The following is a 16,828-nucleotide window of genomic DNA, read 5'->3' on the forward strand; positions in this document are numbered from 1 at the left end:
AATCACAATAATTCGTTTTATTTGCACAAAAACTAGCAATAGCTATTATCAACAAAATTTGTTAGTACATTACTCTGAACTGATTTCACCTTCTAAAATCAAAAGTTACAAAAAAAAGTCTTCATAACAATATTAGGGCCACTTTCGCGGAAGTAACGTTTTACTAAAATCATAAGGAACACTGAAATGCGGATTTTTATTCACGTAGACAAGTAATTCACAATACCAGGTAGTAGCTTCCGGTGAGTTAAGGTCTTTACCAGCGTGTGACTTTCACGCTCATTGTAAGTAAGGACAGCACCTGCAGGTGGTAGCTGTTGCGAATTTCATGACTACAGCCACGTTAGACTGGGACCGGTGTCTGTCAACAACGATTGTAAATTAATATTACAGAGCGCTACAAGTTGCATGTAACTTTTTCTTTGTTTTACATGTTTCGACCAACGCGAGTATTTTCACAAATTACGTTGCCGAGTGCCACTCGTTACAAATATCGGGCTGTGCTTAGTGCCGCCGTCATATATAAAATGGAATTATTTGTAAAGAGCGGCCCTCGGCCAAGTAATTTCTGTAGATGTTCGCGTTGATCGAGTGAAACATGTAAAACAAAGAAAAAGTCACTTGTGACTTATGGCGGCTCTATAGTTTTAATTTCTAAAGGTCACTGTTACGCTGCAGCATATGCCTGATCTCACTATCAGTGAATCTAATTGACAATCATCACTTACGCTTCGACCAAACTGTTAAGTATTCTGCAATAGAATTCTTACAGCTTTATTACAGCTGTACTTCGCCCTGGGAGTTAACAATAATTCACCGTAAAGTTTTCTTAGTATTGTTAGGTTAGCTTTGTTAGCAAAAGTCGTTACGCTAAGGTAAGACATAATGTTTCTCTATATACATTTTCTAAAGAAATATTCCCTCTAAAGTACGTATCCACTAAACTGCAACAGTTTGTTCTGCACACATTACAGAAACTATGACCAACCTGCCGAAAAACAGCTCTACTAAGGCTATGACGCAATCATAATTTTGTAATATTGTTTTTGTTCTGACTGCCACCCGTTAAAGATTCTTGAAGTTTGATGCGTAACTGTATGTGCCTTATATGGTTATTTCTCTCATCTTGAATAGTAACCGCTAGACTGATCTTGAAAATAATGTATTTGTTTGAAATTGTCAAATTAGAGAAGCGTTCGCTACAGTTGTAGTCCAATTGTAGTTACAATCAGGACTAATAAAAAGAGCAAATTACTTACATGGTGAATTATGACATTAAAGTTGCAGTAGGACGGGACCGCACATTGTTTGTCTAATAATAAATCACGCAATTAGTTTGTCGTCAGATAACCAGTGTGTGTGGGTCCACGGTTCCACAAGCGTTCCTAAGTTTTGTTTTAAAAACTATAAGAACCACCAAGAGATATCCTAATGTTATAAAATATCGCTAATGGTCTAGACAACCCGGTCAAAAATTAAAAATACCTACCATGAATCCGGAACAGACGACAGTTGACCGAAGTAAGTGGTTAACTATTACATATAAGGCCACGAACCATCGAGAGTCCCTAAAATTAATGAAAATGTGTGAAATATCAAAGACAATCCACATAGTAATAGAAGCAAGACGATGACTGATATGGAAATACCATAAGTAAAGCAGGCACACTTGAGAAACTGTGGGCTCATATTTTCCGCATATCTGATGGTCCGCTAATTGCATCATTTATTCATAGACCAGTAATATTCGGTCGCGTCCATGTTGTGACTTCCATATCATGATTCACTAAGTAACTAATTTACTTTATTTCTCACTGTTGATTGTAACAATAATTCGACCACAATTTTACCTAACGATTTTCCTGATTTAACACATTTAACTGGATGATTTAGTTTGTAGACTACCAAACACGTCGTTACATAAGTTATTTCCAAGAGAATCCAAGCGGCTATTATTCAAGATGTCTGTATATGGGTACGGTTGTACCTCATACAATATGATGTGTGATAATTTCCGTGTCATAGGAGGTTTGGGACACAGTCTCTGATTCATATCGCAGATGGAATGAAACAGGAATCAGAGCGCCTTACAGCTGTAGTATTGTGGAATTTTGTTTAAGGAAAGGCTGATGAGCATCGCTTTGAATTTCTTTGACCAAATACCGAAAGATAATTAAAACTCGTTCGACACACTTTGCTTACTACTTTAATTTTCTGCATGAAATTTTCGTTGTTAAGTTGGATGATGCAAATGAGAGAAGAAAAACATGTCTTTATTTGTGTATGAGCACTCCTATTGATTATTGAAGCCTTGGAGGTGACGAACGACTAGATGTAGGAAAAACGCAAGGATCACTCATAGTTATCCCTCAGAATATAACAGTCAATACTAAGGCGGGCACAAGCATACTGGAGCTGGGAGCAGTTATATGATTAAGAAATTGTGAAAAGAAATGTGACGTATGTGTCAACGGACAGGACCCTTATCGAGACAAGTGGATGAGCCTTCTATCAACAAAGTAATGCCGTAGTCAGCGAGAGGCAGAAGCGAAGAAGCAAAACTGGAGTGCAAAACATTTCGAGAGGGATCAATTGATGTATAAAAGATTTACGATAATAATCAAAGGCAGGCAGTCATCAAGGAAGACAATGCTAAGACAGAAAATTCATATCCGAAGAATGTTATAGGAATACATGTAAGTGTAGGAAAATGTATGTAGAGAAACGATCAGGATCTTTTATGACAGTACAAGGGAAGCAATCTGAAGAACGACCAATAGATGACATCTAAAAACTGTCACAGAAGAAGTCGGTCCCTACAGCAATCGACTCATGCAAAGTCTAGGTTGACGACCTAAGATGCCGTGATGTGAAGGGACCGGAAATTACAACCAGGCTGCAGCAGTCACAGACTATGCATGGTGGCCACCGTCGATTGTGATCAGAGCGATAACAGCAGACAAGTTCAGAAGCTTTTGATGTGACACTGGAAAGCAGGTCCATACACTCGCTCAGAGTCAAATGACTGAGCTAAATTATTTGTAATAATTATATCATCTCGGGGAAGATCAGTTTGGATTCCGTAGAAATGTTGGAACACGTGAGGCAATACTGACCTTACGACTTATCTTAGAAGAAGGATTAAGGAAAGGCCAACGTACGTTTCTAGCATCTGCAGATTTAGAGAAAGCTTTTGACAATGTTGACTGGAATACTCTCTTTCAAATTCTAAAGGTGGCTGGGGTAAAATACAGGGAGCGAAAGGCTATTTACAATTTGTACAGAAACCAGATGGCAGTTATAAGAGTAGAGGGGCATGAAAGGGAAGCAGTGGTTGGGAAGGGAGTGAGACAGGGTTGTAACCTCTCGCCGATGTTATTCAATCTCTATATTGAGCAAGCAGTAAAGGAAACAAAAGAATAATTCGGAGTAGGTATTAAAATTCATGGAGAAGAAGTAAAAACTTTGAGGTTCGCCGATGACATTGTAATTCTGTCAGAGACAGCGAAGGACTTGGAAGAGCAGTTGAACGGAATGGACAGTGTCTTGAAAGGAGGATATAAGATAAACATCAACAAAAGCAAAACGAGGATAATGGAATGTAGTCAAATTAAATCGGGTGATGCTGAGGGGATTAGATTAGGAAATGAGACACTTAAAGTAGTAAAGGAGTTTTGCTATTTAGGGAGCAAAATAACTGATGATGGTCGAAGTAGAGAGGATATAAAATGTAGACTGGCAATGGCAAGGAAAGCGTATCTGAAGAAGAGAAATTTGCTAACATCGAGTATAGATTTAAGTGTCAGGAAGTCGTTTCTGAAGGTATTTGTATGGAGTGTAGCCATGTATGGAAGTGAAACATGGACGATAAATAGTTTGGACAAGAAGAGAATAGAAGCTTTCGAAACGTGGTGCTACAGAAGAATGCTGAAGGTTAGATGGGTAGATCACATAACTAATGAGGAGGTATTGAATAGAATTGTGGAGGAGTTTGTGGCACAACTTGACAAGAAGAAGGGACCGGTTGCTAGGAGATGTTCTGAGGCATCAAGGAATCACAAATTTAGCATTGGAGGGCAGCGTGGAGGGTAAAAATCGTAGAGGGAGACCAAGAGATGAATACACTAAACAGATTCAGAAGGATGTAGGTTGCAGTAAGTACTGGAAGATGAAGAAGGTTGCACAGGATAGAGTAGCATTGAGAGCTGCATCAAACTAGTCTCAGAACTGAAGACTACAACAACAACAATAATTATGTCACGTGAAGTTCTTCATCATGTGTGAATTACAATCTTGCTTGAATGATTATATATTACTTCGGAAGACAATACTGTCCTCGGGTAATCATATAGTTCAAAATTCCAGCTGTGTTACTAGGTACACTATGTTTCACAGAAGCAGCAACAACAGTCTTCGGTAGACAAAACAATTTTGACATTTATTCCCAAAGTATATGGATAGTTTTTCTACGATGCTCAGAAGAAGCAAGGGAACCAATTGAGCTTCAGTCGACATAACAATGTCCTCGGCGCAAAACACAACTTGAGTGCTAAATGCCATTAGTAGAGCATTAGCTGATAAATTTTATTTTGTTATTTATTATTAAACTATCTAAATGATTCAGAACATTCTTTCCGACATGTCTTTCAATGAAATGTTAACCACGATTATTATATGTCTCAAATTATCATACGTAACTGTAATGACGAAATGAATGGGGACATACAAATCCCACCTAGGTGTTAATTTTTGTAGCCATTTGTGGAGGTAAAAAAGTTGATTTTGAAACGAGATTGGATGCCAGAAATTGATCGCGCTGCCCTTTCTCTGAAGGAGGCATGTAGTGTGGGAGGAAGGAATGTAATGTGAAAGGTAATCAGCACTGAACCGTCATGAAAACAACGGAGAACTCATAATGGTGAAACCTACTAGATGTAAAATGGAAATGAGCGTTTGGCGTCATTGGCCGAGAGGCCCTGGCGGGACAGGTCCGGCCGCCTTGGTACAAGTCTTAAACATTCGACGCCACATTGGGCGACCTGCGCGCCGGATGCGAATGAAATGATGATGAAGACAACGCAACACCCAGTCGCTGATCGGAGAAAATCCCCGACCCAGCCAGGAATCGAACCCGGGCCCGTTGGAGAGCAATCCGTCATGCCGACCACTCAGCTATCGGGGCGGACTAAAGCTACTAGTTAATCAGATTGAGAAGATCAATAACGAACTTTTCACTCTGCAGTGAAGTGTGAACTGTCATGATAACTCATGATAACTTCTGTTGGATTACAGTAAATGGACGCAAGGTCCTTGACCATCTTACAACTTTGACTTAAAATTACCAAATAATCAGCAACCAGTAGCAAAATCCTGCGAGTTCTTAATTCACCCTATCGAGCCTGTGTTAATTTTCCCATGTATGAAGTGTGCTAGCTGTTTATTTCTGCATTTGGTCTTGTTTGTTTAATACGTTTGTTTCGTTCGTGTCCGTAATTTTCTTATCTCAACTTAGTTTACTTTAGATGTGCATGCAGCAATGTGGTGCCATCTGCCGAAAAAAATCTGTACTTCCTGAATATCATTAACTGTACGCTAGATGGATGCCAACACCGTTTTACGTTTTGGCATTATGATTAACTTCTGCTCTTCGATAATATGATAAATAATTTTAAAATTTTTGTAAAAGTTTATCAAAACTTCTTCTATGGTGTGCTTCTCACCTATATTTGTTCCTTTTTTTACCGATTTGTACAATCGCCTTCACACTGGACTCGCATTCGGGAGGACGACGGTTCAATCCTGTCTCCAGCCATCCTGATTTAGGTTTTCCGTGATTTCCCTAAATCGTTTCAGGCAAGTGCCGGGATGGTTCCTTTGAAAGGACACGGCCAATTTCCTTCCCAATCCTTCCCTAACCAGAGCTTGCGCTCCGCCTCTAATGACCTCGTTGTCGACGGGATGTTAAACAATAACCACCACCACCACAATCGCTTTTTGGCGTATATAACTGTACTATGTGGTTGACTAAATCTTTGTCAATATATCCATTTTTTGTAAATATTTCAGTATTTTATCATTATATTTTACCTCACTTTATATGTCATTTCTTCTTTTCATTTTTATTTTAGCAGTATCTTTTCGCATAGAGTGCAGGTTTGGTTTGCAGCGCCCCTCTTATGGTTTCTCGTTGTCATAGCCAATTGTCGATGTATCACTTTATGTTTGACCCCTGCTTAAGACAGTGTTACTACTCAGGGCACATATTCGTTGAAAGGTAAATTTTTATGTACATTTTAAATGGTTTAATGCGTCTGTACACCTTTAATTGGTTTTACATTGCTTTATGTACATTTATTCATTTGGTCACTGTTATTAATTATTTTTATTTTTATTCTGGTATTTGTAGCACCGATGATGGCTGTTGATCAGTTGAAATCGATTTGCGAAAGTAAATAAAGAAAACATGTTATTGCGACTGGTTGCTGCTTATTTGACAATTTCATGGTTTACGGTCGCTGCACAACTTGGAAACCACATGGAGCCCACCATTCAGAAGCTTTGACTTATAAGGACCGTTCCCTGGATCAATGACAACAGCGTCTTTTATATCAATTAACATACAACATGTCTCCTACACCTTGTGGCAGACGGGATACATGCATTCTCCCTTGTGTTGCAGGTAATGGCCCTGCTCCCGACGCTCTACTGGATATGCTCTCCACTGGTGTTCGGCGCTGAGACGAGTGCCGCGCTGGACGCGCAAGACAACCAGCGCCAGCTTCCCCTACCCTTCTGGTTCCCTTCTGGCGTCAACTCGTCGCCCACGTATCAACTGTTATACGTAATCCAAGCCTGCAGTCTCACTGTCACAGTAGAATCGGCAATATGTTTGGATGTATTCTTCATTCGCCTCATGATGATGGTTGCCGCTGAGCTTCAAGTCTTAAACGAGAACATTTCAGCTATCGACTGTGATCAGGCTAATGGACGTGAGGACCAAGAATATGATTCACTGATACCCCGTGACGACCGTGCCCCTCAATTTACAGAGAAATATCCAGAGAATTTTTCAGACGACGAAATATTTTCACGGCTGTTGAAGAACATTCATCATCATCAGACGATTCTCAGGTTGGTAAATGAATTTAATAATTATTGTATTTAATGCAGTATACACCTGTTGCAACTGTTGCGTACTGTTTTATTAAAGAAGACAGCATTTCCCTAACAACGTTGGCCGGCCGCGGTGGCCGTGCGGTTCTGGCGCTGCAGTCCGGAACCGCGGGACTGCTACGGTCGCAGGTTCGAATCCTGCCTCGGGCATGGGTGTGTGTAATGTCCTTAGGTTAGTTAGGTTTAAGTAGTTCTAAGTTCTAGGGGACTTATGACCTAAGATGTTGAGTCCCACAGTGCTCAGAGCCATTTGAACCATTTGAACCCTAACAACGTTGATCGGGAGAAGTACTGATCACGATGCGAAAAGAGCACACCAATGGCTTTGGAACGTTTTAGATGGTGTACAACTGGTACCAGCTGGTTATGTCACCGTTCACCGCTGACCCAAATCATGACAGTAAATTCGGGTGTAGAGATTGATTCAGCTGCCACAAACGCTGTCGTCTTATGCAACGCGCAGTGTTATATCTGGCCATCAAAATCCACGCGCGAAATTTTCATATTTTCTCGCTCGTTACAAGTAAACTGTTAGTGTTACAGAACAATAGAGCAGGACACTTTTTGTATGAAATTTAATATAGCTAAATTTTGTACTGGGATACGTTTTCGATAGAGGCCACGATTTTGGAATTATTGAATTATTCAAGAAAAACGTATAAAAGTGACCTTCAGACACAACTTCAACCTTCTCCCCCAACGTTCCCCCCCTCCCCCCCCCCCCCCCCCCCGACCCCCGCAACTCATCCCTCACCAGTCAAGATTTTTAATATTTACTTCGGGACACTCCCTCCTACCACCGTACAAAAATTTCCGACTACACTAACTACTGCCAATATTCGACCTTTCTGATTTCTGTTGATTGGGCTATTACGCCACCAGCATATTCTTTTGTTCCGTTAACATTATCAATTTAAACGTGCCCATGACGGTAACGAAAGGAAAACGCCTTTTGTAAACTTCACCCTCACAAGCACAGTTTCGTAGTCAGAAGACATCACGAATACAACGATAAGTTTTATTTTATGCTGTTCAGGTTCACAAAATTGCTAGCTAAAATGTACACAAAGTCGATAAATACCTAAAAAGTTGGGCTACCTGGAATAGTTATGTAGTCAGCGGTAGGAAGGAGTGCCATGAACGACATATAAGAAATCCTGACTAGTGAGGGATGAGCATGTGGGCTGAGCTGCATCTGAAATTCAGTCTTGCAAGTTTTCTTGAATAACGCGAAAATCGTGGCCTCCAGAGAAAACGTATCCTAGTAAAAATATGACTGTTTCCTACACAATTGTCTCCGTTCAGTTTTTATGTAGTTTGCGCGTAGCGAGCGAGAGAGTGAAAACATCGTTCGTGGTGTTTGAAGGCCAGATAAAACATTTCGAGTTGCATAAAACAACAGCTGCATTGCAGCTGAATCAACTCGTATAGGACAATCGGTCCTATAGAATCAGCGTAGTAAGGCCGACGTGAAAACGTGACAGAAAGGAGCTCCAGTGTATGTACATGCCAAGGGCCACACATTGAGTGAAACTGCCTGATGCTTTGTTGGGGTATTAACGTGGGCTCTCCGACTTGTCTGCAAGGAATGTTGCACGTATCGCATTTACGTAACACTGCTAATGAAGGGTAGCCAGACGAGTGTCATGCCGTCTCAATAAGAAACGGTTTTCAGTGCCTCAGGAATTACTATCCGTCGATACGGGTCCTTCTTAACCGGTTTCGGGGTGAACATCATAAATGCAGCCACCAGCCAAATAACCAGGAGAGCTAGCCTGGTACTGGTCAGTGAGAGGATAGAGTACACTCAACGCAGACTCGATAAGACGTCAAGAGAACTCTTCTCGCTCCACCTGCAGCTGGCGTTGACGCTCTCTCCTGCCTGGTGAAAGTCGATAGATGCAGTTTATCTGGTTTCAAGCCAGCAAGCAAGACATGGCAATGAGCCACCTGTAGACAAACTGCTAAATACGAGCGCCATACGGCGAAACTAGGGCAAGAAGAACCTCAGAGAACTGTCATTAACTGGAGAGAGAAAGTAATTGATAGTAACTTGTCTGTGCTAGGAAAGAGGTTAAATTTCTTACCGACATCGACGATTTTACCAGCAGCAGAACAGGCTGCTCTTGCACATCCACTGGATGCTTCAGAGGAAATACGATGTGAAACGTACCATACACTTAAGAGGGCATCTCCATCGAAGCCTAACATTTGAAAGCACTTAAATGGCTACGAGAAGATTCTGAGACAGTTATCCCCCCAGCTGACAAAGTGAATTCTACAGGCCTGCTACCATGTCACATTTATAAACAAAAATTGTACGATCTACTAAAGGACGACAAATATAGGAGATCTGAAGATGTTCCTACCAACCGAGTGACGAGGAAGATTATCGAGCTTCTCTAAAATGCCTTCCTAGGCAAGAAGAAGGTTAAGAAACTTAGTCCACGAGCAGCTTTACAACCTACACTGTACGGTATATTTAAAGTTCACAAGCAAGAAATGCCTCTTCGTCTAATTGTTAGCAACATCTGCGCACCAAAATGTGAGCTAGGGGAACACCTCACAGCGAAGCTCGCCCCTGCTGGCATTTGCCAGCACCATACGAATTTCGGTGTATTTCATTCAGCAGCTCCAGCAATTTCGACTGGGCCAATTAGACCTCATCGTGAGTGTCGACGAAGTGCATCACCTACAAGGATGGCTATTGGAGGCTCCCTAAGCGTCATAGGAGAAAAGTTTGAATAAGCGCTAACAAAACTGTTGGAATTCGTGCTAATGTCAGGTTACTTTCTGTTTGATGAAAATTATTACGAACAAACAGTGGCGAGGGTTAATATACCTGTGGAGACATTTGAAGAAGAAGCCCTGGAGTCGGCAGTCGACAAGCTCTTGCCCTTTTTTGGATATGTAGACGACACGTTAGTAATCTGGCCATATGGACGACGTTACATACAAGACTTTCTGTAACACCTCAATTCGCTGCGCACTACACCAAATTCACGATGGAGAGTGGGAAACCACCAACTACCATTTCTGGATGTGCTCTTCAAACAAGGACCAGACAGTGTGCTAGGACACAGCATCTAGCGTAAACCGAGACATATGAATTTATACTAGGATGCCTCCAGCTGCTATGCCTTATCGCAACGACAAGGTGTTCTAAGCACAGTGCTCAGAGGACGTGATATCTTGTACCGTCGCAGTCTGTCAGATGAGCTGCAGCACTTGCAGGTCATGTTGTGTACGAACGGTTACAGCAAGCGCAAGATAAAATGTACCCTAAAGCCAAAGGAACAAAGACACGAAACACTGACGCCAAAGACAACGCGATTGCGACGGTGATTATTCCATACGTCGAGACCATATTAGCAACAATCGGAAAAGTACTCCGGAAACAAAGCGTCAAGTGCATGTTCCTCCCACATGCCAAGACGAAACCTTATTACCATCAGTCGAGATAAAATAGGACTCCCTTACGTGTGTGGCAAAATTTGTGTAGGTCACACTATACGGGCAGTACATGAGAGAGGTACTGAGCATAAACGCCATTCAGACACGTTCAATCAACAAAGTCTGCTGTGGCAGAGCACTGCATCTCCCACGTATATACCATGAATTATGAAAACACCAAGTTGATGTAAAACCTCCTGAGACAGTATCCTCAAAGAGTCTGTAGAGATCCGACTGCATGAGAAACTAGTAAGTAAGGACAGGGATTTTAATTAAGCTAGACAAGAGCAAAGCGGCAGTCTACGTAGATGTCCGCTACCGCTACCGTTATGACAACTGAAGAGAAAGAGGAAGCACTGTTGCTATGTCAGCACAGATCCGCGTTCAGCACCCGCCGCGGCGCTATTGAAGCCTGGATCGGCGACCTACGCCACGCTTTCTCCACCACCGCACCACGTCCACTCCCAGAGGCGCTAGTTGGAGACGGCTGGATGCGCGGAGGAGTAGAGAGAAAATGTGAAGGCGCTCAGTTATGAGTGACGCAGGTACATGGTGAGAAGTGGGCTTGCCGAAATATGCGCCTTTTAGAAGACGGCACCAGGCTGAACACCCAAGAACTATTAATGTTGATTCATTTATTTACATAAAACAGTTTACTACAGATGTGTCGAGCTAAAGTACGGTGTAGGGCGATGAGTGCTGAACCCACCGTTCTAGGAACACCCTGCGTAGTTGTGAAGATGTCTGCGGGTCACTATGCCCAAGGAGGCCCAGTAGCGTGATAACCTTGCGTAGGAAGCATGTCCAGGTGGTGATCATAGCTGCGCCAGATGCTACATAGGAGCCTGGACTGGCTATGCTCCTAGCAAGGTAAACTGGTTGTCTCCCATGGTATGCGTCGGTATGGTAATAACTGCATATGCCTCTGGCCGCACATCTGGTTGGCGGATCTGTGGTTGGGTCGCCTCCTGTGCGTGGCTCCAACGGATTGGGTTATAGGATGGCGAATGGAGACAGCTGCTCCAATATGTGGCAGCTGACTATGGCCTCTGGCGAATGGAGACAGCTGCTCCAATATGTGGCAGCTGACTATGGCCTCACAATGGTAGCCACCTGGTCAGAGATTTGGGGCCACTTGCCAGCTGGACGTCCCGTAATTGTAAGTGCAAAGCGCATTTGTTGGTGAGCACATGCCCCTGGTGTCATGTACTCCACTTGTCGCAGTGCCACCAAAGCGTCCAGAGTTTTGTAATGCCACTGATCTTTGCTCAAGTGGGTATGCCAGTATACTGAGATGCAGTGCTAATATAATCAGGGAAATCGTTTCGTAGAGGAGGTGTAATTTCGGGTTTTAGTTACTGTAATCGTAAATTCAGGCAGATTGTAGCGCAGTCATTAGGCATTTGTACAGGTTAGTTCATACATTCTTTGCGTGTTTCCCTTGTGTTATCTAGGCACGGACTTGTGTTTCAGTAACTGTTGTTCAACATCGATTAGAATGACAGGGACTGTGATGCTGTGTCCGGATGAGGGCTGAGTTGTCATCCCTTCGCTCACAGCTGCAGGCGGCGCTGACTTCGGTCGCACAGCTTGAGGCTGTTGCCAATGGGCACCACTGTGGGGAGTCGGACTTGGGTATCACGAGGATGTCAACCTCGTCCCGTCTGTCTCCAGATCGGTCTGCCGCTATGGATGCCCCGGTTGCTTCCCACAGTGGGGCTGAGCCCTCGCCTGTGGTTGATTGGGAGGTCGTTCCAAAGCGTGGCAGGCAGCGAAAGACGTCACCGGAGGCTGACCAGAAAGCCTCCCTGGTGCGTCTGACAAACAGGTTTCAGGTACTGTCTCTGGCTGAGCCAGATGCAGCAGCTTGCCCTGTTTCAGAGGATGATTCTCAGCCTTCAAGGTCCGGGCAATAGCAGAGGGTGGGCTTATTGGTAGTTGGGAGCTCCAATGTTAGGCGCGTAATGGGCCCCTCAGGGATATGGCGGCTAAGGAGGGAAAGAAACCCAGTGTGCACTGCGTGTGCATTCCGGGTGGAGTCATTCCTGATGTGGAAAGGGTCTTTCCAGATGCCATGAAGAGCACAGGGTGCAGCCAGCTGCAGATGGTGGCACATGTCGGCACTAATGACGTGTGTCGCTTTGGATTTGAGGAAATTCTCTCTGGATTCCAGCGGCTATCTGTTTTGGTGAAGGCTGCCGGTCTTGCTTACGAGATGAAAGCAGAGCTCACAATCTGCAGCATCGTTGACAGAACCGACTGCGGACCTTTGGTGGAGAGCCGGGTGGTGGGTCTGAATCAGAGGCTCAGACGGTTTTGCGAACGTGTTGGCTACAGATTCCTTGACTTGCGCCATAGGGTGGTGGGGTTTCGGGTTCTGCTGAATAGGTCAGGAGTTCACTACACTCAGCTGGCGGCTACACGGGTAGCGGAGGCTTTGTGGCGTGGACTTGGTGGTTTTTTTAGGTTAGAAGGTCTCGGGAAAGTACGGGGTGGGCTGCCGTCTCAAAGGGTGCATGGCAAATACAGGACGTGCTTGGATCAAGAAACAGTCGGAATTGTACGTGTAAATTGTTGTAGTTGTGCTGGGAAAGTCCCTGAGCTTCAAGCGCAAATAAAAAGCACAGAAGCCGAAATTGTTATAGGTACAGAAAGCTGGCTAAAGCCTGAAATAAGTCCTCCAGAAATTTTTACGAAGTCTGAGACGGTGTTCAGGAAAGATAGCTTAGACAGATTGGTGGTGGAGTGTTTGTGTCTGTCAGTGGTGGTTTATCTTGTAGTGAAGTCGAAGTAGATACTCCGTACGAATTGGTATGAATGGAGGTTATACATAACAGCCGAACTAAGTTAATGATTGGCTCCTTCTACTGACCCCCAGACTCCGATGATATAGTTGCTGAACAGTTAAGAGAAAATTTGAGTCTCGTAACAAATAAATACCCTACTCATACGGTTATAGTTGGTGGGGGCTTCAACCTTCCCTCGATATGTTGGCAAACATACTTGTTCAAAACCGGTGGTAGGCAGAAAACATCTTCCGCGATTCTCCTAAATGCTTTCTCCAAAAATTATTTCGAGCAGTTAGTCCACGAATCCACGCGAATTGTAAATGGTTGCGAAAACACACTTGACCTCTTACCCACAAACAATCCAGAGCTAATAGAGAGTATCAGGACTGACACAGGGATTAGTGATCACAAGGTCGTTGTAGCTAGGCTCAATACCGTTTCCTCCAAATCCACCAGAAACAAATGCAAAATAATTTATTTAAAAAAGCGGATAAAGTGTCACTAGAAGCCTTCCTAAGTAACAATCTCCATTCTTTCCGAACTGACTATGCAAATGTAGACGAGATGTGGCTCAAATTCAAAGATATAGTAGCAACAGCAATTGAGAGATTCATACCTTATAAATTGGTAAGAGATGGAATTGATCCCCCATGGTACACAAAACTGGTCCGAACGCTATTGCAGAGGCAACGGAAAAAGCATGCGAAGTTCAGAAGAACGCGAAATCCCGAAGATTGGCTAAAATTTACTGACGCGCGAAATTTGGCACGGACTTCAATGCGAGATGCCTTTAATAGGTTCCACAACGAAACATTGTCTCGAAATTTGGTAGAAAATCTGAAGAAATTCTGGTCGTATATAAAGAACACAAGCGGCAAGACGCAGTCAATACCTTCGCTGCGCAGTGCCGATGGTACTGTTACCGACGACTGTGCCGCCAAAGCGGAGTTATTGAACGCAGTTTTACGAAATTCCTTCACCAGGAAAGACGAATGGAATATTCCAGAATTTGAAACACGAACAGCTGCTAGCAAGAGTTTCTTAGAAGTAGATACCTTAGGGGTTGCGAAGCAACTCAAATCGCTTGATACGGGCAAGTCTTCAGGTCCAGATTGTATACCGATTAGGTTCCATTCAGATTACGCTGATACAACAGCTCCCTACTTAGCAATCATATACATCCGCTCGCTCACAGATAGATCTGTACCTTCAGATTGGAAAATTGCGCAGGTCGCATCAGTGTATAAGAAGGATAGTAGGAGTAATCCATCGAACTACAGACCATTATCATTGACGTTGGTTTGCAGTAGGATTTTGGAGCATATGCTGTATTCAAACATTATGAATCATCTCGAAGGGAACGATCTATTGATACGTAATCTGCATGGTTTCAGAAAACATCGTTCCTGTGCAACGCAGCTAGCTCTTTATTCGCACGAAGTAACAGGGGTTCTCAAGTTGATTCTGTATTTCTAGATTTCCGGAAAGCTTTTGACACTGTTCCTCACAAGCGACTTCTAATCAAGCTGCGGGCCTATGGGGTATCGTCTCAGCTGTGCGACTGGATTCGTGATCTTCTGGAGAAGTATTCGCTATTTGCAGTTTTCTCGATGAGGTTGTGTGCCAGTGATACGCTGATTATTGCTGTTACACCACCCCGTTGCTATATTAAACCATTACTGTTTGCGAGATTTGTGTCAGAAGGGTTCATTTCTGAATCAGCTGTACAGATTCTGTGTGTGACCTTTCCACTGTCGGCAGGCCGGGGTGACCGAGCGGTTCTAGGCGCTACAGTCTGGAACCGCGCGACCGCTACGGTCGCATGGTTTGTGTGATGTTCTTAGGTTAGTTAGGTTTAAGTAGTTCTAAGTTCTAGGGGACTGATGACCATAGCAGTTAAGTCCCATAGTGCTTAGAGCCATCTGAACCATCTCTCCACTGTCAAGAAAGTTTCCTTCATCGGGAAATATAGGAATGAACTGAAATGTATCACATCCACGCACCTCGTTGAAGAAGCAAACACATTCAGTTTTCCTATAGGTACAATAAAGTTGAAACTCAAACTGGGAAAAATATAATCGTTAGCAATATCATTATGGCATCATCGAGGAACTCGTAAATCCAACTGGTCCATCTTATAGATTTCTTGGACATAACGTACACTTTTTGAAACATATTCATCGCAAGGAATGCTTAATAGATGTCAATGAGAACATAAACATTATTTTTACGTTACGATGTTGCTTGAGCCATTTTACAAGTATTCGTCAACAGATCGGTCGCAGTTTCTTTAACGTGTGCGTTTTAAACTGTTGCAGTATTGTGGTAAAAAAGCCATTATAAGTAATGTTTGTGTCAACAGGGCAACAGCCTAACAGCCTCTCATGAGATGGTAGGGCATCCAGTAAAGACTATGTACTAAAACTAAAGTAGTAAACCTTTAGTTACAGAATAAGTTTGTATTTCCGAATGTCTTCCTCATTAGGTGCTGCCGGACTCGGATAATTGCAAAAGTGAAGTCACATGTCTGAATTTCTCAAGCAGTTGTACCATATTGCATTGTATTCCGCTTGTCATTCCGGAAAGAATCTGTTGAAGTTACTGCCTCACTATGCGTCACTGAGAACGAGGGGTGACTTATCGCCAAGATCACCATCGCGAAGTGTTCTGTGCTATTATTGCGTGACTTCTTGTCGAAGCAGAGGGCAACTCTGCGACATGCGTCCCATTGCATTAGGCTTCGTCATGAATTTCCTTACCTACTAGAGGAAAGAGAGGGAAAATTCTGGTATCCTGAAAGCTACCAATGGGACTATAGTACTTCTGGTTTACAACAATGGAAAGTATACTTCTACAAAAAACAGAATACTTATACTAACAAGACGAGAGTGAATTTGAATTTGTTAGTGATTTCGTCCTCAGTCTTCATCCAAAAAGGAATGGCGTTAATGAAATCGTTCTGAAATCAGTTAAGAGATTTCAACATGACACTTTACTAATCGTAACTACATCGTCCGGAAAATTAGCTAAACACATTATGCTTATCCGTTAAGGATATTTTAGAACCCGTGCCTATTAATTAAGTGTAAAGCCACAAAACTGCAACCAGTCACTTTTTTGAATAGTTGTATATCATTCTATGAACCGGTTTTCGAAACTTTTCACGTTCATCTTCAGATGGTTTAATGGAAGTTACATCACTATTTCTAGCATAATGCTGGGCGCTGCCTTACGACAGTATGGGCGCTTTTTTTCTGTTAGTGTCCACGTGACTGCTTCCATTTTGACAGACAATTGGTACATCACTTCACACACTGTTACACAATCTGTATACCAGTTACGCTATCACAGTGTAAAAGTATACAGATTGTACAACAGTGTTCGAAGTGATGTACCAATTGTCCGTCAAAATG

At 42.9% G+C, this 16,828-nt stretch overlaps 1 protein-coding gene across 1 annotated transcript in view; it reads left to right on the top strand.

Moving 5' to 3' along the window:
* Positions 1–16,828, top strand: part of LOC124781918 (odorant receptor 2a-like) — a 51,765-nt gene that overhangs the window by 15,454 nt on the left and 19,483 nt on the right. The window contains exon 3 of the mRNA XM_047253900.1: positions 6,680–7,131. Within this exon, the coding sequence (XP_047109856.1) occupies positions 6,680–7,131 (452 nt within the window). The remainder of the gene's footprint in view (positions 1–6,679; positions 7,132–16,828) is intronic.

The sequence above is a fragment of the Schistocerca piceifrons genome, chromosome 1 (assembly GCF_021461385.2).
Source record: "Schistocerca piceifrons isolate TAMUIC-IGC-003096 chromosome 1, iqSchPice1.1, whole genome shotgun sequence".
In the NCBI taxonomy this organism is placed as follows: Eukaryota; Metazoa; Arthropoda; class Insecta; order Orthoptera; family Acrididae; genus Schistocerca; species Schistocerca piceifrons.